The sequence below is a fragment of the Lithobates pipiens genome, unplaced genomic scaffold (assembly GCF_037356315.1).
Source record: "Lithobates pipiens isolate NorthernLeopardFrog02 unplaced genomic scaffold, aLitPip1_a1.2 Scaffold_1, whole genome shotgun sequence".
NCBI classification, from domain to species: domain Eukaryota; kingdom Metazoa; phylum Chordata; class Amphibia; order Anura; family Ranidae; genus Lithobates; species Lithobates pipiens.
Window position 1 is genome coordinate 132066048 of NW_027507685.1, and position 22846 is coordinate 132088893.

Genomic DNA, 22846 nt, shown 5'->3' on the forward strand with positions numbered 1-22846 from the left:
CAGTGGTGTGTACAATGATCATTAAATAGGAACGTGTATGTGGTAGGGACAAGATGTTGTTGTGTCTCTGTTTGCGAACAAAGAGCTTCAAAAGGGGTAAGTTGCCTTGACCAGTGTGCTTGTGTCGGTGGGTAGTGGAGAAAATTTCGTAATTGTACATACGTCCAGAAGGGAAATGTTCCCGCCAGAGATAGAGCGACGATTACCTCATAGGGACGCAACCGGTCTCCCTCATAGAATTGTCCAGCTTGTACGGTTGTGAGTGACCATACGTCGGCTAAGAAGTCTTAACTCATGCCTGGGGTAAAGTGTGGGTTCATTATCAGAGGGGTCAGAGGGCCTAATTTGGAAGAGATTGCATGTTTGAGTCAGCATTCGCGAAAGGTGCAAAGCGTCGGATTTATTAAGGGGTGATCTTTAATACTAGTCAGAATGTGGGTCTGGGTTAACCAGGGGGTTTGGGCTATTGGGAAGGGTGTAATAGAGTTTTCTAGTTGTATCCAGTCTTTCGTCTTGGAATGTATATTCCAATCGATGACTCTAGTTAAGTGACAAGCAAGTTGGTATTTTCGAATGTCCGGCACGCCTAGGCCACCTTTGGTTTTGGGAGTAGTGAGTTTGGCATAGCTTAACCTAGGTTTGGACTTCCCCCATATGAAGTCAGTGCAGAGTCTGCGGTAGGAAGAAAAAATAGCTTTCGGCTGAGTAATTGGGACCGTCTGCAGTAAATATAGAACCCTCGGTAGGACATTAATTTTAAGGATCGCTGTTCTACCAAACCAGGCAAATAGTCCTCCTGACCACTGTTTGAGGTCTTTTGTTATTGATTGTAGGCATGTAAATAGTTTGTGGCATACAAGTCTGTTGTGTTTGTGGTCAACGGTATGCCTAAATACGTGAGTTTATGTGTATTCCAGATGAAGGGGAAGTTATTTCGACACTGGTCACATAAAGCCTGTGAGAGGGTAATATTGAGGGCCGTGGATTTCTAAAAATTGATTTGGAGATTGGAAAGTAATTGAAAGTGTTGTAAGGTTTTGAGAAGGGTGGGGATAGTCATTAGGGGCTCAGTTAGGAAGAGAGGTATGTCATCAGCGAAGGCTGCAATTTTGTATTTTCGTTGGGGAATCGTTATTCCCTTTATGTCCGGGTTTGTTCTAATACAATTAAGGAGGGGTTCTAGTGTGAGAATGAATATAATAGGAGAAAGTGGGCATCCCTGATGGGTCCCATTGGAAACCAAGAAGGCTTCCGATAGGTGGCCATTCGCTCGTACCCTAGCTGTAGGGGTAGAGTATAGTGTCCATATCAAGTTTAGCATCTGGGGGGGGAAGGCCCAGCATTTCTAGAGTTGCTATCATGTAATCCCAGGCCACTCTATCAAACGCCTTCTCTGCATCCAGGGATAGAAAGAAGCCTTGTTTTTTCTCAGAATGCATCCAATGGTGTACGTTAAGGGCTTTGAGGGTGTTATCCCTCACTTCCCTGCCCAGGACCAATCACACTTGGTCTAGATTGATAGTGGTGGGGAGTAGGGGGAGAAGTCTGTTGGTCAATATTTTAGAAAACCATTTTAAGTCTACGTAAATTAAAGAGATCGGTCAGTAGTTGGATACCTGCGAGGAGTCCTTGCCCGGTTTAGGGATGACTGTGATGTGGGCAGTTAAGGGGTCTCTCGGGGGGGGTTTGGGGCATCATACCTGTAGTGAATGCTTTTGCAAAATGGCTGGTAAGGATCTCTCTAAACATTTTATAGTACCCTGTAGTCAGGCCGTCGGGACCCGGACTTTTACCCACTTTCATTTGGGCCAAGGCTTTGTCGGCTTCTTCAATAGTAAGGGGTTCTTCAAGCATTTGATAGGCAGCCTCTGAGATTTGCGTGGGGATATGTTGTTGTAGGAAGTTTTTAATCATGTCTTGTCGTTCCGTATCAGTAGAGGATCGGTCGGCAGGGGTCAGGTTATATAATTGGTCATAGAAATTGACGAACTGGGAAGCTATATCTGGGGTCGACATCATTTTACACCCCGACGAGTCCGTTAGTGAGTGTACGGTTGATGCAGCCTTTTATGCCTGTAGGGCTCCGGCCAGTCCCTTACCGGCTTTGCCATATTCATAGAAGTATTTTTGTGACAAGACATACTTCTGCCATATTTGTTTGCCCAGCAGATCTAGCATTTTGTTCCTGGCTTGGATGAGCGCGGTGAGGGACTGGAGAGCTTGAGAGTGTTTGTGCGTTTTTTTAAAGCAATAAAATTTTGTTTGTCAACTCCTTGAATCGCTGCTGTCTGCCTTTTTTATGTTTTGCAAGAGCTGCGATTAGGGTGCCTCGGATGACACATTTGTGAGCCTCCCAGTTCATTAGTGGCAACGTATCTGTGGGTTTGTTATCTATGAAGTACTGTTGGATGCGAGTCTTGACAGTTTCGAGGATTGCCGGGTCTGTGAGCAGGGACAGGTCCAGTCTCCAAATCGGGCTGCGGTTAGTCATGTCGGGGAGGGAGATCATCATGGAGATCGGATGATGATCCGAGAGGAACAGGGGGTCAATAGATGCATGTTGGATAAGATGGAGGTCTTTTTGAGTAAGGAAAAAATAGTCTATCCTGGAATATTTGTTGTGCGGAGGGGAGAAGAATTTTATATTAATTGTAACTGTTTGGTGTTGTGGCTGTTAGAGGCATAATTAAAGTCCCACTGAGTTATTTTTTGGTATTGGGTCTAGTTGGGAACATGCCTTGAAGGGTCAGGACTGTTTTGGAGGCAAAAAGAGGTACTCAATATTAGGTGGGTAGGCAAAATGGTGTAGCTGATTGCGTAAACGACAATATGTACAGTATATACACCAATCTGTTTAAGATGTTTTGGGCTGTGATCTTTTACTTACAGTCATTTACCATAATGAACTCCACAAAACAGAACCCCCCCCCCCCCCAAAAAAAATAGACTTACGCATTTTCCATTTGTAGTGGCCTTTCTCCACAGTTGTCATCTCAACGTCCATTTGCTGACAACCCTTTTCTCTGCGAAGTGTCAATAAAAAATATTAGACTCAATTTCTAATCCCTAATTTTATAGCCTGGTATATACAATTATACAGTATCTCACAAAAATGAGTACATCCCTCACAATTTTGTAAATATTTTATTATGTTTTCATGTGACAACACTGAAGAAATTACACTTTGCTACAATGTAAAGTAGTGACTGTATAGCTTGTGTAACAGCATAAATGTGCTGTCCCCTCAAAATAACTCAACACACAGCCATTAATGTCTAAACCGCTGGCAACAAAAGTAAGTATCCGCTAAGTGAAAATGTCCAAAGTGTCAATATTTTGTGTGTCCATCATTATTTTGCAGCACTGCCTTAACCCTCTTGGGCATGGAGTTCACCAGAGCTTCACAGGTTGACATTGGAGGAGACCTCTTCCACTCCTCCATGGCAAAATCACGGAGCTGGTGGATGTTAGAGACCTTGAGCTCCTCCACCTTCCATTTGAGGATGCTCCACAGATGCTCAATAGAGTTTACATCTGGAGACGTGCTTGGCCAGTCCATCACCTTTTACCCTCAGCTTCTTTAGCAAGGCAGTTTTCATCTTGGAGGTGTGTTTGGGGTCGTTATCATGTTGAAATCCTGCCCTGCGACCCAGTCCCTGAGGGGAGGAGATCATGCTCTGCTTCAGTATGTCACAGTACATGTTGGCATTCAAGGATCCCTCAATGAACTGTAGCTCCCCAATGCTGGCAGCACACATGCAGACCCAGACCATGACACTCCTACCACCATGCTTGACTGTAGGCAAGACACACTTGTCTTTGTACTCCTCACCTGGTTGCCGCCACACATGCTTGACACCATCTGAACCAAATAAGTTTATTTTGGTCTCATCAGACCACAGAACATGATTCCAGTAATCTATGTCCTTAGTCTGCTTGTCTTCAGCAAACTGTTGGCTTTCTTGTGCATCATCTTCAGAAGAGGCCTCCTCCTGGGACGACAGCCATGCAGATCAATTTGATGCAGTGTGAGGCGTATGTTCTGAACACTGACAGCCTGGCCCCCCTACCTTTCAACCTCTGCAGCAATGCTGGCAGCACTCATACATCTATTTCCTAAAGGTAACCTCTGGCTATGACGCTGAGGACGTGCACTCAACTCCTTTGGTCGACCATGGCGAGGCCTGTTCTGAGTGGAACTTGTCCTGTTAAACCGCTGTATGGTCTTGGCCACTTTGCTGCAGCTCAGTTTCATGGTCTTGGCAATCTTCTTATAGCCTAGGCCATCTTTATGTAGAGCAACATTTCTTTTTTTTCAGATCCTCAGACAGTCCTTGGCCATGAGATGCCATGTTGAACTTCCAGTGACCAGTATGAGAGAGTGAGAGTGATAACACCAAATTTAACACACCTGCTCCCAATTTACACCTGAGACCTTGTAACACTAACGAGTCACATGACACAGGGGAGGGAAAATGGCCAATTGGGTCCAATTTGGGCATTTTCACTTAGGGGTGTACTGACTTTTGTTGCCAGCAGTTTAAACATTAATAGATGTGTGTTGAGTTATTTTGAGGGGGAAAGCTAATGGCTCCTGCTGCTACGTGAGCCAATGAGGAGGCAGAGACCTGGGAGAGCCACTGCTCTTAAGCACATCGCTGGGTTGAGATGGGGCTCAGGTAAGAATGGGGGGGGGTACGCCCAGAAGGTTTTTGCCTTAACCACTTGACCTCCAGAAGATTACCCCCTTCATGACCAGGAAATCTTTTGCGATATAAAACTGACAATTAATTGCCCTTTTTTCCCAACAAATAGAGCTTTCTTTTGGTGGTATTAGATCACATTTTATTTTATTTTTTATTTTGCGTGCTAAACAAAAAAATCTGACAATTTTGAAAAAAATAAATAACATTTTTTTTACTTTCTGCTATAACCCATCCAAAAAAATATTTAATTTCTTCATCAATTTAGGTCAATATGTATTCTGCTACATGTTTTTTGGTAAAACAAAATTCCCAAATTGCACAGAAGTTATAGGGTCTACGAACTATGGGCTATATTTATAGAATTTTTATTAATTTATTTGTTACTAGTAATGGCAGCGATCAGCGACTTATGGTGGGACAGCGAAAAATCCGACACTAACTGACATGTTTGGGAACCAGTGACACTAACACAGTGATCAACACTAAAAATAAGGACTGCCATTGTTGAGCAAAGGGCTAACTGTGTGCTGAGCCTGTGCTTGCTCACTGTGCGGGAGGTGCTTGTGCTAGGGGAAGATATGGATCCTTGTCCCTGCTTTGCAGAGTCACTGGATCCATGCCCCCCCCCCCGTAAGAACAATCTTACTTGTTTACATAGGTAGACTACCATTCTGGCTCTCTGCAGTATAATGAAAAATATGTATAGATCGACATTACTGTGCAAATTTGTTGTGCCACATCCTATAGAGAATCTAAAAAAGAAGAGAAAACCCCTGGTAGTGGACTTTGGAGGCACGTACAACAATGGAATCAGTAAAAACTATTTTATTCTATGAATTGGTATAAAAACGTATCATAAAGCGTAAATTATGAACATCATAACAGTATACATGATACAATTCAGTTGACAAACGTATCACCTATTCAGGATATAATTAACTGCAGAGCCTGTTAACCTACGCGTTTCGGAGCTCTTGTAATCTCCTTCATCAGGGTTAGATACAAGACATACAGCGTAATTATATCAACATAGGTAGTGGTACAGCATATCAGCGTGGGACGCCAAGCGGATGGTCTGGCGGCTTCTACGTGAATTTGACTTATTAGTGGGAAAAGCAGGGCAAAGAGTATGTCAGTACCCGGCTCTGTTTTAAACATGCCCATTATAAATGATGCCTTTTAATGCATGCCTGTTAGGCCACATCCACTTTAGGTAAGCCATGCTCACTTTTTACCACAAAGGCTTTTTATTTTATCTTATGGCAGCTCTAGTACTTCTGCATAGAATATAATTTTTTTGTAGCTTCATAGTCATAGGTACTTACGTCTGAAAGGAAGTGCTGCTTTTCATATGCCCATTGTTCAGGGAATAGATATTGACGGGAGCCGGCATATTGTCTGACTTCATTTGCAAAAATTGTTTGCAGTTGGATGCTGCAGCAATTCCATACCAAACACCTGCAACCTGTAAAACAAAGTAGACAAACTAAAGCGATTCTTTTTCTTTTTTTCTTTCTTTATGCTTTAGCAGTATTTCTTCACAAAATCATAGTACTAACAAATTAGCAATTAACTGTACAATAAGATGTGGGCACTCTTTAGACCAGGGGTCTTCAAAGTATGGCCCTCCAGTTGTTCAGAAACTACAATTCCCATCATGTCTAGTCATGTCTGTGAATGTCAGAGTTTTACAATGCCTCATGGGATGCGTAGTTCCACAACAGCTGGAGGGCCGTAGTTTGAGGATCCCTGCTTTAGACAGTGCCCACAGCTTATAAATCTTCTTTACATTAAAATACTGCCACTATATACCTTTTTGGCTGATCTGTATACCATGGTCATGTGATAAACTGCAGAGTTTGCCCGAGTACTGAGTGTTCAGGTAGGAGGAGATTTTCACTATAGCCTGTGTCCTCATGCTGTTATGAGAGGCAGATTATCCATCAATCAAGATGTGACATCCCACCCACCTTGTTCTTTTTTAGTTACTGGGTATGGAGGAGGAGGGAGGGACTGGGCTGTCATTTGGATCTGTATACACGCCCACATGTGTAATGTCAATATCATGTGAACTGAAAAGCTCAGTTCAACAAGGAACTGTTCTCTCCAACAATAGAGACCAAACTGAGCATGAGGATGTGTGCATAGAGGATCAAATAGCCTTTTTACACAATGCAGAGGATTAACCTCTAAGTTCCACAGTGAGTATAACAAGCATGCCAATTTGCATATGCAGACTGATTTTATTGTTGTGGATTTATTAACACTTTAAATTCGATTTTGGCTTCACTGTAGTGAGTGGAGCGTTGATTGTTGTTTGTCTGTTCAAGGCTTCTTATGCTGGGTGTTTTGATTCCTTTCACCTGTTTTCTGGAAGAAGCTTCCAGGACATAGGGCAGGGAGATTCAAATAGCATGAATAGGTATCATGACTTCCACATATCTCCTCGTTTTCTTAAACACCTTCCAATTTCCATCTGTTTATCACTCCCTCTATTTCCTCCTCTCCACTATATCTCAGATATTCCATATTATATGTTTCTTCTACCTTTCTAATTCAATCTTTTATTATGGGACTTTCTGTTTCTTGCCAGTGTCTTGGAATCAGATTTTTAGCTGCATTTATTAAAGCGGGAGTAAACCCAGTTTCAAAAAACTCTTTCAAACCATCCAATGGCTGGTTTCATAACTGATCACATGTGCAGCATTATGGCAGTTGAAGAATCATTAGAGGCCAAGATGGCAGCTTCCTTGAATGAAAACGATAGAAGGGTTTACTTCCACTTTAAATGAGGGATCAAGGATTCTTTGTATTGTTTTATTTAATTTTCTATCCCGTGAATGGGGATGAGCTTTGAGTTCGACTCGAACATTGCCTGTTCGTCTGTTCAACGTACAGTGAACAATTTGGGCTGTTCGTGGAAAATTCGAAAAGCCGGAACACCCTGTACAAGTCTATCGGAGAAATCTAAAGTGCTAATTTTAAAGGCTAATATGCAAGTTACTGTCCTAAAAAGTGTTTGGGGACTGGGGTCCTGCCCCAGGGGACATGGATCAATGCAAAAAAAAGTTTTAAAAACTGCAGTTTTTTCAGGAGCAGTGATTTTAATAATGATTAAAGTGAAACAATAAAAGTGTAATATTCCTTTAAATTTCGTACCTGGGGGGTATCTATAGTATGCCTGTGAAGGGGCGCGTGTTTCCGGTGCTTAGAACTATCCCTGCACAAAGTGTTATTTCTGCAGGAAAAAAAGTATTTTAAAATCACTTTGAATTGTCGGCTCCCGTAATACAGAGAACACTAAATGAGTGTTCTCTATATTACGGGAGCCGACAATTCATTCATTGATAAAAAAATAAAAAAAGCGTGAGGTTCCCCTAAATTCAATTACCAGGCCCTTCAGGTCTGGTGGTATGGATATTAAGGGGAACCCGCATTAAATTTAAAAAAAAATTGACGTGGGGTCCCCCTAAAAATCCATACCAGATCCTTTATCCGAGCACGCAACCTGGCAGGCTGCAGGAAAAGAGGGGGGCGATAGAGCGCCCCCCCTTTACAGTACCAGGCCACATGCCCTCAACATTGGGAGGATGCTTTGGGGGCCTGTGACCCCTCAAAGCACCATGTCCCCATGTTGATGGGGACAAGGGCCTCATCCCCACAACCCTGGCTGGTGGTTGTGGGGGTCTGCAGGTGGGGGGCTTATCAGAATCTGATACAAGGGGACCCCCAGATCCCGGCCCCCCCTGTTTAAAATGGTAAGGGGGTACAAAAGTACCCCTACAATTTCACAAAGAAAGTGTAAAAAATTGTTAAATAAGACAAACACACTTTTGAAAAATTCCTTTATTAAAAATAAAAAAAATAAAAGATTCCAGTGCTGCTAATCCACTCTTGCTATCCAGCAATGGATGATCATCTCTCCGGGGTCCAGCGATGGCTGATCTGATCCAGCGACGGGTGATTTTCAGTCCAGCGCAGTCCATCCATCCATCTTCTGTCTCCACTGAGGAGACACTGTGGGGAACCCAGCGCTGACGTTTCTTATATTAACCATTTTTTACACTTACTTTGTGAAATGGTAGGGATACTTTTGTACCCCCTTACCATTTCAAACGGGGGGCGGGATCTGGGGGTCCCCTTGTTAAAGGGGGCTTCCAGATTCTGATAAGCCCCCCGCCCGCAGACCCCCACAACCACCGGCCAGGGTTGTGGGGATGAGGCCCTTGTCCCCATCAACATGGGGACATGGTGTATTGAGAGGTCACAGACCCCCAAAGCATCCTCCCAATGTTGAGGACATGTGGCCTGGTACGGTTCAGGAGGGGGGGCGCTCTATCATCCCCCCTCTTTTCCTGCGGCCTGCCAGGTTGCGTGCTCGGATAAAGGGTCTGGTTTGGATTTTTAGGGGGACCCCCACGTCAATTTTTTTTTTATTTTACGTGGGGTTCCCCTTAATATCCATACCAGACCTGAAGGGCCTGGTAATTGAATTTAGGGGAACCCCACGCTTTTTTTATCAATTAATGAATTGTCGGCTCCCATAATACAGAGAGCACTCATTAAGTGTTCTCTGTATTAAGGGAGCCGACAATTCGAAGTGATTTTAAAATACTTTTTTCCTGCAGAAATGACACTTTGTGCAGGGACAGTTCTAAGCACGGGAAGCATGCGCCCCTTCACAGGCATACTATAGACACCCCCCAGGTATGAAATTTAAAGGAATATTACACTTTTATTGTTTCACTTTAATCATTATTAAAATCACCGCTCCTGAAAAAACGTCAGTTTTTAAAACTTTTTTTTGCATTGATCCATGTCCCCTGGGGCAGGACCCAGGTCCCCAAACACTTTTTAGGACAGTAACTTGCATATTAGCCTTTAAAATTAGCACTTTAGATTTTGAACGTTCGAGTCCCATAGACTTTAATAGGGTTCTAAAGTTCACACGAAGTTTAGGTCTGTTCGCAGGTTCTGGTGCGAACCGAACAGGGGGGTGTTCGGCTCATCCATACCCGTGAAATAAGCACGTCCATGTGTCTTGTAATATTTTCCTATTGGCAATTTCCTTTTATTAACTGTATAATCTCTTTTTAGTAATTTTTAATTTTGGCCAGTCCCACCATTGTTCCCACTACCTTATATCCCCTCCAACAATATGACAATTTCTCTATTTGATATTTACTTATTTTATCAGGGGTTCTATACCACATTGAAAGACATTTATAGTTCATCTCTGTTGTATTAGTCAACTGCAGAAACATGTACCAGAATTTTTCCTAGTTTTTGTTTATTGATTTTTCCCATTTTTTTTTTTTTTATATAATATGGCGGGGCCTCCAGCCCATCCAATGCCAGTAAGATTTTATAAATCTGTCATATCCCATTTTTTGTGCTTAATGCTAAACTCAGCCGCTCTAGTGGCCTAAGATCTTCCGCTGATCTTATTAGTTGTGGTAAGGTACTGACAATGTGTTTCTTTTTTTTTTTTTTTTTTTTTTAAATCATCTTTATTATTTTCTTATATAAAATTCAGCAAACAATTACATTCAATCCTGAAGCATTGAGGTTTACACAGATCCCCCAATGTCTTCACATTTACATGCGTACTTTTCCACTTCATATCTATAACAATATTAGGTGGTGGCCCGAGAGGTGGGGATATTTGGGGGAGAGTCAACCTGTGTGTAGGAGAGGAAAAAAAAAAAAAAATGGGGGAGGTTTAAATTTCTCCCCTGTGTTATTTCCCTTCTTTATGTGTTTTTTGTGCCCTTGTGATTCCTTTTATTTATATATTAAAAAAAAAAAAAAAAAATTCTTTTTAATAAAAAAATAATAATCTTTTCTCCTTTAATCATTATTACGTGCTTTTATTCCGTTTGTGTCCCCTTAGTGTGTTGTTTGTGTTTTGTGCTTAGGAAAGTCCTCGGCTTTCCTTTATGTTTCCTGAAAATTGTGTTGTTTGTTTTGGTGTCTCCCCCACTGGTTGTCTCTCCTCCTACCCCCCTCCCCCAGACCCCCCCTCCAATTATATTTCCATCATTTATTCACTTCCCATATACCTTAAAACATACTACAAACAACAAAATTTATAAGTTGTGGTTCGGATTCATATTTCCCCTTTACCCTTTCTACGATGTACCTTTGGAGGACACAAGCTTGCGCAGCAGCTTCTTGATTTTTCTCTTTCCCTTCCTTTCTCCCTCTCCCTATCAGGGATCTCTGGGTGATTCCGGAGGGATTATCAAATTTTTTAATCTGGTATAACTTACTCTTTCTCTATTTCTCGGGAGTAATGCTTCCAGCCCGCCCATATATTTTTATATTTTTCTTGTTGTTCTTTTATATCATATATCCCTTTTTCAGCTTCCATTATTTTATCTACCTCCCCCTTCCATTCCAATAGAGTGGGACATGTTTTCTGCTTCCAATATCTAGGTATTAATATTTTGGCTGCATTCAGCAGATGTGGTATGACTCCTTTTTTATAAGATTTAATGGATCCTTCTGTCCCATGAAACAGATATTGTAAGGGTGTCATTTCTATTGATTTTGCTGTTATCCTCTCTATCCATTTAGCCACTCCCTCCCAAAAAATCCTAATTTTTGGGCAGTCCCACCATATGTGAAGGTATGTCCCCTTATCCTTACATCCTCTCCAGCAATGCCCATCCGCTGTTGGGTATATCTCTGCTATTCTGGCTGGGGTTCGGTACCATCTAGCTATAAACTTATATGACATTTCTTGTATTGCTGCGCTTATTGATGTCTCATGCGTCATTTCCATAAGTTTTTTTATTTGTGTTGGTCTAAATGTGCATCTTAGTTCTTTCTCCCACTCTCTTATAAAGTAAGGAATTGTGCTACTTTGTTCACTAAGAACTAATTTATACATCTAGGATAGCAAGTTATTTGGTTTTTCTATTTTCATACACATCTTCTCATATGTCGTAAGGGAGCTCAGAGGTCTTACTTGGGGTTCTAATTTATTAAAAAAATCTCTCATTTGGTAATATCTCCATCTTGACATGTATATTTCTCCTTGTGATGATATTAATTCTGTTAAGGGGAGTAAACTTCCTAATGGAGCGTATCTTAGGCACCTTGTATTTCCCCCTGAGCCCCAAGAACCTAATGCTCCCTTTTCTTCCCCCGGTGGAAACCATGGATATCCCCCTAATGGGGCCAGTGGTGATGTACGTGGGGCATATTTTCCATTTTTGTTCATTCTGTCCCATACTGCTAACGTATTCCGTGTTAGTGGTGATGTCCACTTTGCTAAAGCTCTATTCGTGGCCTGTATCCATGGGGCCCCTGCTAGATTTCTGCGCGCCATGCTTTCTTCTACCGAAACCCATGCCTTATTTAAGGAGTCATGGCACCAGTTTAGTATTCGTACCATAGACATTGCTTTATAATACATAAAGACATCTGGAAGCCCTATTCCACCTTCCTTCTTATTTCTACGCAGGATATCATATGCTATTCTAGGGTTTTTATCGTTCCATATAAAGGATATAAACATTTTACGTATTCTCTTAAAAAAGACCTGAGGCACTGCTATAGGTACAATATTTAAGATATATATTATTCTAGGTAATATATTCATTTTCAGAGTGTTTATCCTTCCAAACCATGTCAGTGAATAACCCTTCCACCTATTTAGATCTTTAGTTATTTCTGTTATTAGAGTTCCATAATTAAGTTCATATAAAGATTTAGCCTCCGCCGTAATATGTACTCCTAAATAATGATTTTTTTTCCCATTTAAATGGAAGGTTATCCTTCATTACCATTGTCATCAATGGGGGTACATGACAGGGTAATATTATAGATTTTTCCATGTTTATTTTAAAATTGGACATTTTCCCATATCTCTGGACCTCCTCCATTAGTGCCATTATTGATCCCTGTGGTTCTGAAAGATAGAATAGTAGGTCATCAGCATATGCTGATACCTTATGCTCCTCAGATCCTATTCTTATCCCTTTTATTCTCTTATTTTCTCTCACCCTGCACAGAAATGGTTCCAGAGTCAAGGCAAATAGTATTGGGGACAGGGGGCACCCCTGTCTTGTGCCATTTCGTATATCGAAGCATCCTGATAGAGTTCCATTTACCTTCACTCTTGCCCTGGGTTTGGCATATAGTGCTTCTATCCATCCCATCATTCGGTCTCCCATACCTATTGCTCTCAGCACTTCTTTCATGAAGTCCCAGTCCACTCTATCAAATGCCTTTTCGGCATCCATTGATAGTATTGTCCTGGGTAATCTATCTGGGCCATTTTGCATCCAATAAAGTATATGTAAGGCTCGAATGGTGTTATCTTTGGTTTCTCTGCCTTTCATGAAACCCGTTTGGTCACGATGGACCAATTGTGTTACCTCTTCTTGTATTCTAGTCGCTATGATTTTTGCCATTAATTTAGTATCTGAATTAAGCAATGATATGGGTCTATAATTAGCACATTCCTGTGGATCCTTCCCTGGTTTCGGTAAAACTGTTATGTATGCTAGCAGTGCTTCTGAGGACATTGTATTATAGGCAGTAATATTATTGAAATATCTACACAAAGGTATTTCTAAAATTTGGGCAAACTTTTTATAGTATGCATTAGTTAACCCATCGGGTCCTGGGCTCTTCCCCCTCGGCAGGTTCTCAATTGCTATTCTTATTTCCTCTTTAGTTATTGGTTCTTCTAATTTTTCTATTATCCTGGAGGGGAACATTGATATTGTAGAACTACGGATATAATCTCTCATTTCTTCTATCCTCTCCCTATCTTCCGCCTGCTCCAGCATGGGTTGGATATTATATAGCTTCTTATAAAATTGTTGAAATTCCTTTGCTATTAATTTTGTGTCTTTTACTTGTTTATTATTCACTCTAATTTCATGTACGTGGGATAATTCCCTCTTTTTTTTTAGTTGTCTAGCTAATAATCGGCCACATTTATTCCCATGCTCGTAAAATCTGTGTGTTATAAATCTATATTTATCCCTGGCCCTTCTATCCAGACACCTGGAGAGCTCCTCCCTCATGATTCCCAGCTGCCTGGCATCTTCTGGTTCGCAAGTACTCTTATGTTTGTTCTCTAATTCCTTTATTCTTTCCAACTGATCTTCTATCTCTTTTCTTTTTTCCCTCTTTACTCGCGTTCCATGTGCTATTAGTTCTCCTCTAACTACCGCTTTGTGGGCTTCCCACACAGTTTGCTCCGATACTTCTTCTGACGTTAAACAAAAATCTGCGAGGTGGATGGATAAATCAATTCACCCGTAGAAAAAACAGCGCATAATATTCAATAGAAGAAAAGAAATTATATACAAATTGCGCTAGTGCAACCTATTGTTCTATGGAAAGAATATTTCTATCTTCCCAAATGTAACCATACAAACACAATATTGTCCATGAACACTGTCCATATATCTAAATTGTACTGAGTACTTGGGATAGTTTCAGGAACCAAGTTGAACCAGGATATCTATTACAGTCCATCCACAGAAAATAAAATTAAGAGCCAAAACTAAAACAAAATGTCCTGGTATAAATCAAGAGGAGTGTACGATGCAATCCTCCCTTAACATGAATAAACAGAGATCCCGAATTTGCTGGGGTACAATCTCAAGACTGGGGTAACCCCCCCTTAGTAATGCTCTTACCAGATATGCCTGGTTACAAAGGCTCTTCGAAAATGCTCCTCATCCGCTCGATTTCATCCGGTTCGTTTGCGCTAGGTAATACACGGTCGGATGTGCTTGGTTACGCGGGCTCTCAGATGTTACTCATCGGCTGGATCCCATCCACTGCATACACGATCGGATGTGCTTGGTTGCACAGGCTCTCAGATGTTACTCATCGGCTGGATCCCATCCACTGCGTAAGTGCCGGGTGATTCAAGATCTCCGAAAGAAGCAATTACGGGAAACAAACATAGCGTAATACTGTCTTATAAAAACACAATTTATTTAAGTAAAAATGTTGCACTCACACAAAGTTAATTCTTTAAAGCATTGGTTCACTCAGCGTGCATAGTTTTTAATCACAGTCTCAGGGGAAATAATAGCATCAGCCGCTAATGGCCGTCACCACTTAGTAGCTCACGGTTAAAGCTGTGCGTCTCTTCCTCCCTCCTGTCAGTACCTCTATGCTGCGAACGTGTGCTACCACCCTGACGCGTTTCGTCGTATTGACATCATCATCGTTCGCAGCATAGAGGTACTGACAGGAGGGAGGAAGAGACGCACAGCTTTAACCGTGAGCTACTAAGTGGTGACGGCCATTAGCGGCTGATGCTATTATTTCCCCTGAGACTGTGATTAAGAACTATGCACGCTGAGTGAACCAATGCTTTAAAGAATTAACTTTGTGTGAGTGCAACATTTTTACTTAAATAAATTGTGTTTTTATAAGACAGTATTACGCTATGTTTGTTTCCCGTAATTGCTTCTTTCGGAGATCTTGAATCACCCGGCACTTACGCAGTGGATGGGATCCAGCCGATGAGTAACATCTGAGAGCCTGTGCAACCAAGCACATCCGATCGTGTATGCAGTGGATGGGATCCAGCCGATGAGTAACATCTGAGAGCCCGCGTAACCAAGCACATCCGACCGTGTATTACCTAGCGCAAACGAACCGGATGAAATCGAGCGGATGAGGAGCATTTTCGAAGAGCCTTTGTAACCAGGCATATCTGGTAAGAGCATTACTAAGGGGGGGTTACCCCAGTCTTGAGATTGTACCCCAGCAAATTCGGGATCTCTGTTTATTCATGTTAAGGGAGGATTGCATCGTACACTCCTCTTGATTTATACCAGGACATTTTGTTTTAGTTTTGGCTCTTAATTTTATTTTCTGTGGATGGACTGTAATAGATATCCTGGTTCAACTTGGTTCCTGAAACTATCCCAAGTACTCAGTACAATTTAGATATATGGACAGTGTTCATGGACAATATTGTGTTTGTATGGTTACATTTGGGAAGATAGAAATATTCTTTCCATAGAACAATAGGTTGCACTAGCGCAATTTGTATATAATTTCTTTTCTTCTATTGAATATTATGCGCTGTTTTTTCTACGGGTGAATTGATTTATCCATCCACCTCGCAGATTTTTGTTTAATGTTTTTTAGTGGTTTTATTGATTTAATACCTTTTAGAACAGCTGCTTAAATTCCACAACTCCCAGGTAGAAAGCATACTCTTTAATGCTAAGCGCCTTTTATTTGCGTGGTTAACGGGCGGAGGTTATCCTAAGCAAAGGCACACACTTCTTCTGACGTATTTAAATCAAAATACTCTTCTAATTTATGTTGGAGGTCCTCTAGTATTATTTTATCATCCAGTAATGACTCGTTTAGTCTCCACGTTCGTTCCTTGTGACCCGCGTATATAGGGGAGATCACCGCCACCACCGGGGCATGATCCGAGATCGTTATTGGCTTTATATTTACTGCTTTTACCTGTTCTAAATAATATTGATCTACCAAAATCCAGTCTAACCTGGAGTAGGTGTTATGGCTCTTTGAGTAGTAACTGTAATTTTTTTTTTCTCCGTTTAATGCCCTCCAACTATCTACCAAGTGTGAGGATTGAAATAATTTTTTTACATGTTTAAGTGCTCTAAATGATAGTGGTGTTTTCCCTGTGGTTGTATCTAATTTAGTGTCAACAATAACATTAAAATCCCCTCCAAGAATCAAAAACCCTTCCCTAAATTTTTCTAACGCTTTTAGTGTTTTTCCCAGGAAATCGACTGTGTGTGTGTTTGGGGCATATATTGAAGCGAATGTGTACCCTTGTCCCTGCAGTGTTCCTTTAATAAAAAGGTACCTCCCTTCTGGGTCTGTGTTCACTACTATGGATGTCAGAGGACACGTGTTTCCAAAGGCTATCGATACTCCTCTAGCTCTCGCAATGGGCGATACTGCATGAAACCACTGATTGTATGGGAATAACGGTAGCCTTGGTACGGATCCTGACGTGAAGTGTGTTTACTGTAGATATACTATATCTACAGCTTGATGATTTAATTCCTGCCAAAGACGGCCCCTTTTTTGAGGTGAGCACAGTCCCCTTACATTATAAGTAATTATTTTTAAAGCTTTAGCCATTCTTTTAATCTACGTAAGTATGTACCATTCTTAATCTGTTGCTGCGCTTCTCGTGTTCCCCGCCTCCATGTACACCTGTGGTAAAAACTTCAAAAAAAATTCCATTCTGACCCCATCCACAACTTAACACTTTACTTTGTAAAATGTGCCAACTATTGGTAGGGTGAACCCGTTTGGTTGCTCCCAGCTCCTCCCGAGCCCTCCCCCCTTCCTGCATATTGCAGGTTTATCAATCCCTTTCCACGGGACCTGCCTAGTTGGAGAAAAAAAAAAAAAAGGGTAAAAATACAAAAATACAAAAAAGAAAAAAAAAAAAAAAAAAGGGATAAAAATACAAAAAAGAAAGAGAGAAAAAAAATAAAAAAAAAAAAATAAAAAAAGAAAAAAAAAGGGTAAAAATACAAATATACAAAAAAAAATACAAAAAAAAAAAAAAAAATTTACAATAAAGCAGTAAAGTTGAGTGACAAGTTTAAGCACTGACCCATACTTCCCCCCCTCCCCCTTTGCTTTACTTATTGCTATTTCTTCCTAGGTCTCTCTTCTCTTCCCTACTTTCATTCTTTTATACTAAAGAGTATTATAGTCTTTCATTTAACCTTTTCCTCCCACTTGGGACCATGGCTCAGGTCGTTGAATTAGTGTCTTGACATTAGCTGTTCTCCAATCCTGAAAATCTACAAATGGGAGCTCTAGTATTTCTAAGAACTCTTTTAAATCGTCTCTGGTGCGGAGTACTGCTGTTTTCCCATTCCTTGATGCTATTAAGCGAAAAGGGTACCCCCATCGATACCTAATGTCTGCTGCCTGTAGAGCTTCCAATAGCGGTCGGACCATCCTGCGCTGCATTAATGTACGACGAGATATATCAGGGAACAGAAGGATATGAGCTCCTTCGTATTCAATTGTGGAAGTGTCTCGTGCAATCCTGATTATTGTTTCCTTTATTGTATACTTATGCAATTTGCATATCACGTCCCTAGGCTTGTCTTTATTTTGAATACCAAAAGAGGTGACACGATGAACTCTATCCATTTCAATAAATTCCGGCGCAGCTGTTCCCATAATTTGGCAAAATAGCTTTTGGACTACCGTTGGCAGGTCGCTACTATGGTATTTTTCCGGTAGTCCTCGTATGCGTATATTCTGTCGCCGATCCCTGTTCTCAAATTCATCCATTTGATCTCTATAATTATTCATTACTTCCTCGTGGTATTTAATAGTGTCTTGGTTCTCTGCTACTGCCTGTGCCATATCTTCTTGGGTATTTTCAATTCCTTCCAATCTATTACCTATTGCCACAACCTCCTCCCTTAGTTCTTCCACTGCTAGCTTACATGATTTCTCTACTGTTGCTATTAGCTGTTGAATATCCGCTTTTGTGGGTAGAGCCTTTATATGCTCCCTTAGGTCCCATTCTATATTTATGCTTTCTGTCTCTCCCCCCTCGGAGCCTCTTTTATTTTGCTCTATCATGGTGGGGTTTTCCAGTCTCTTTTTTGCCGTTTCTTTCTTTAATATGTCGGCATGAGGTCCCATGGGGTCTTTGCCTTTCGCCCCTCTTTCTGCTTGCTCTTCCTCAGGTATATTACCTCCATTATCAGCTGTATATTGAGTTTCCTCATCTTCACTGGCTGTTGCTGTTTCCTTAGCAGAAGGTCTTTGTGACTCCTGACCCTGATCTATTGGGGTACCTTCCATTATTGAAAGTCTTTTTTTGTCCCCCCTTCCACCACCGTCCCTCCGATCCTCTTTCATGCCTCCTGGGGTTTGTGTTCCTTCTCTCTGCCTTCCCTCCAGATGATTTCCACTTACTCTCCGCTCCTCTCTGCCTGAGATTTGTAGCCCACGGCCGTACCCCATTGGCTCATTGTGGTTCAGTGTTGACGCTCCTCGTCCCACCTTTGTGTGCCCACCTGCCATCTCCAGACTCCCCCGTCTCCCTTCTTGGTTCCGGGTTGCCAATCGTTCTCCCTTTTGCGGCGTCAGGTAAGCTCGCAGTACGCTTGCCGAATTCCCACTTCCGCCTGCCGCTGGTTGTAATGCTGCACGTCTGCGTGTTGTCATCCCTGCTGCTTACTCTCCTCCGCTTCCTTTATCCTCTATTATCTCTTTATTTCTCTTTGTGTTATAGTTCAGTCTCCCTGCTACCCCAAACTATACACCCATACTTCTATCGGGTCTTAAGAAGCCCGGGTATACAGGGGGGGGGGGGCTCTCCAACTTTATTTTGTTCACCAGCTTCTTTTTATAGCCAGGCTACCTCTGCAGCTGAAAACAAGTTCCAACATATAAGCATATATAGTGATATATACCAGGATTCGTCTGCCACCCAGTTCCTATAAGTCATGTCATTAAAGTCCATGCGTCTTTATACACATCTTTATACTGCCCTATATATGCATTCAGAGTGGATCAGGTCTAACTTCAAAGTTACAGTCCCATAGAGAAAATAAAAATAAGTTCTCTCTCACCCTCTCTTCTAATGCTCTCCGGGCTGTCCTTTGGTGTATCGTCAATCCAGGCAGACAGGGGGTTCACTGACTTGCTCCTCCAGATCGGAATCTTCTCTAGCGTCCGGCTCGGTCTCTGCCAGTCACACCGGTATTACGAACGCCTGTGTTGTAAACTGCTCACCCCTTCGTGACTCCGCACCAGGATGCGGGGAGTCCCAGAGTCTCGCGATATCCTCGCTTCCTCCCGTTCGACTTACTGCTCTGGTTCTCTGTCACTTGCCCTGCATCGCTCGTCCTCCGTCGATCTGTCAATCCCAGCAGCTGGGCACCGCAACCCCGGGTGTGGAAGATGGAGGGATCCGCGGGAGGAGAGGAGGGAGGCGGCAAGAAGGTGAGGCCTTTCCAGCTTTGCAGAGAGGTACCCTCGGGCTTACCGCTTATTAGCCATTCTATCTTCTCCTTCTGAAAGGTAGGGAGATTGGTCAGACATCCCGCTGTGATTGCTTCCTTGCGAGGGAGGGGGGAGCTGCGTCAGTCACTCGTTCACTCGCATGTTCCTCTCCACCGGAAGTCCGGCATGTTCCCCTGACAATGTGTTTCAGATGGAGGTACTGTCATTCATTTATCACCATCATTTCTGTCTTGTGTTTTAGTTCTTGGAATGTGTATATCTTCCCATTTTCCATTATATCCTTTAATTGTACATTATCGTGTTTTATCCAATCCCCAAAAAATTTCCCTTTACCCGGTATAAAGCAATTTGTTCCTTTCAGTGATATTTGTGGTGAGTTATAATTCCTTGTAATAGGACAATAGGGTTAATTAGGAGAACTGGGATAAAATAAGAAAATGCAGTGTATGGACAGACGGGGATAGATGGAGAAACCAGGGGGTGTTGGATATTTGGAAGGAATGTAAAATGTATACAATATTTACTTGCATGTTGCAATTTATTTGTGTTTTTGTATAAATTAAAAAAAAGAAAAGAAATTAACAAGTATCATGTTTCAGCCAATCCCTGGAGGGAGGCATCCAGAACATGGATGGGGAGGTGATAACTGTTTGAAAGGCCTGTGCAGACCAAGTGTTGTTTCCCCTCCAGGGCGTTCCAGTTCTCCTGGTGGGGCTGCTGCATCTGGGAGATTGCTACTGAGACAAGAAACTGCAGTCTGGGTCTTAGCAGAAGCTGGGTTGAGGGCCTAGAGAAGACTGCTAATGGACTTTGTTGGAGGGCACTATCCTAAAGGTCCTGGTCTGGAGAAGGATGTTTTTATCTCCCTCACAGAGGAATCTACCTGTGGATGCTGAGTGGCAGAAAACTCCAGGGACATTGTGGGTAAGACCTGATTTAGGACTGTAGTATATGTTTCTGCTCCTATTAGGATTTTCTGCTGAGAAATGTGTCCTGCGAGTGATTCCTATTATCATTTGGAGGGCCCTGTGACTCAAAACTTCTCTCCAGTTGTGAAGTTCTTCAGCAATAAATTCTAAAAGGACATCCCCTAGATCAGTGTCTAACCTGGGGTCGGGACCCCCTCGAGGGTCGAATGACCATTTGCTAGGGGTCACGAATCCTGGGCTGTTGCTGAAGCCCGCACTGCTCTCCCAGCTTTTTTGCGGACGCACAGCAGGGCTCTTCCTGGATCCTGCGGCCGCCCACTCAGCCCCTTCGCAGCCGCCCATTCAATTCACAGTATGGCTTGGGGGGCAGAGACTGGAGGTAAGCTGACTGGTGAGGAATATGAAATGGGAGGGGCTAGAGGAGACCCTATCTCCTGATTTCGACATAGGTGTCACTGCTGAAAGACACCACAGAGCTGGAGACGCAGTGAAGCCGGAGATGCAGTGAGTAACAATACCTGCGGTTAGAGTTGCTATTAAAAGTCCCCACTACAGTTCTCAAATCAGCAGATCACCTTGATCAAGAACACCTAAGGTGGCTGATCAGAACTCCCCCCAGCACTGCCACACCGCCCACTGTGTCTGTGGGGGAGCTTTGTGCTGGTATGGGGAATTTGGGGGAGAGATGATTTGTGCTGGGAGGAATGATTGGGGGGGTTATACTGGATGAGGGCATGCCCCTAACCTCTGCACATATTACAGTAGAGCCCCCTGCACGGTGCATTACATGCCCCTAATCCCTGCACACACCGCAGTAGAGACCCCTGACCCCTGCACTGTGCATTACATGCCCCTAACCCCTGCACGCACTGCAGTAGAGACCCCTGCACTGTGCATTACACTCCCCTAACCCCTGCACCCATTGCAGTAGAGACCCCTGATCCTTGCACTGTGCATTATACGCCCCTAACCCCTGCACACATTGCAGTAAAGACACCTGATCCTTGCACTGTGCATTATACGCCCCTAACCCCTGCACACATTGCAGTAGAGACACCTGCACTGTGCATTACACACCCCTAATCCCTGCAGACACTGCAGTAGACACCTCTGAACTGTACATTACACACCCCTAACCCCTGCACACATTGCAGCAGAAACCCCTGATCCTTGCACTGTGCATTACACGCCCGTAACGCATGCACACATTGCAGTAAAGACCCCTGTACTGTGCATTACACACCCCTAGCCCCTGCACACATTGCAGTAGAGACCCCTGCACTGTGCATTAAACACCCTTGACCCCTGTGCACTTTGCATTACACACCCCTAACCCCTGCACACTTTGCAAGACACTCCCCTAACCCCTTCTCACATTGCAGTAACTTAACCCCTGCACAAATTGCAGGAGAGACCAATGACTCCTACACTGTGCATTACATGCTCCTAACCCCTACACACATTGCAGTAGAGACCCCTGACCCCTGCACTGCGCATGTTACACACCCCGACCACTGCACTCTATACCTTTCACACTTCTGAGCCCTGCAGTTTTTGTGTTATGGACTCCTGCACTATATTTTAGAGTGCATACTTCTGACCCATGCACTTTTAATGTTATACTGTACATTTCATATTCCTGACTAAACTATTTAAAAAAACAGTTGCTGGTTTCTAAGAAGTCTCTATTTTAATAATGTTCTTCTTTAGGGTAGGCTTAAGCAGTTTTAGCTCTTTTTACCATGCAAATACCATGGAGTGTAGCTGTAGCTGATGGAGGCTTGAGTAGTAACATATTTTTTTATTTTTGCAATTATTTAAAAAAAAAATGTCCTTCTCTTACCTTGTTCTCTTCTAAACCTTTCATTACCGGCGGCAAATCAGCCTGGCACTGGAGAAAGAAGAGCACCACAATGGCGATGATTCGGATCATGTTTGGTATTGAGCTGAGTGATTGTTGTGATGTGATGGATGCCTGGCACCTATATTTATACACCCCTCCATGTCAGGAAGGCGACAGTGAAAATAAGAGCTCATTGTTTGATAAGTGTATTATATAACGGAAACCGGACTTCTTATAACAAAAGTGCTGCCAAAATTGTAGATCTCCTAGAACATTCAGTGCAAGGTGGGATTTTTACGAGCACACTCCTATATCGCTTTCACGATCATATCACTCATAGAGAAAAGTTTGATATTCCCATTGAGTTGGTAATGGTCTGT

The 22846-nt window shown here is 42.5% G+C and overlaps 1 protein-coding gene across 1 annotated transcript in view; it reads right to left on the bottom strand.

Moving 5' to 3' along the window:
* The window catches only part of LOC143974989 (olfactory protein), a 41131-nt gene extending 18499 nt beyond the window's left edge, over positions 1–22632 (bottom strand). The window contains exons 1-3 of the mRNA XM_077476899.1: positions 22467–22632; positions 6032–6171; positions 2953–3023 (exon numbers count right to left, since the gene is read on the bottom strand). Coding sequence (XP_077333025.1) covers positions 2953–3023; positions 6032–6171; positions 22467–22556 — 301 coding nt within the window. The 5' untranslated portion in view covers positions 22557–22632. The remainder of the gene's footprint in view (positions 1–2952; positions 3024–6031; positions 6172–22466) is intronic.
* Between the last annotated feature and the right edge of the window lie 214 nt (positions 22633–22846).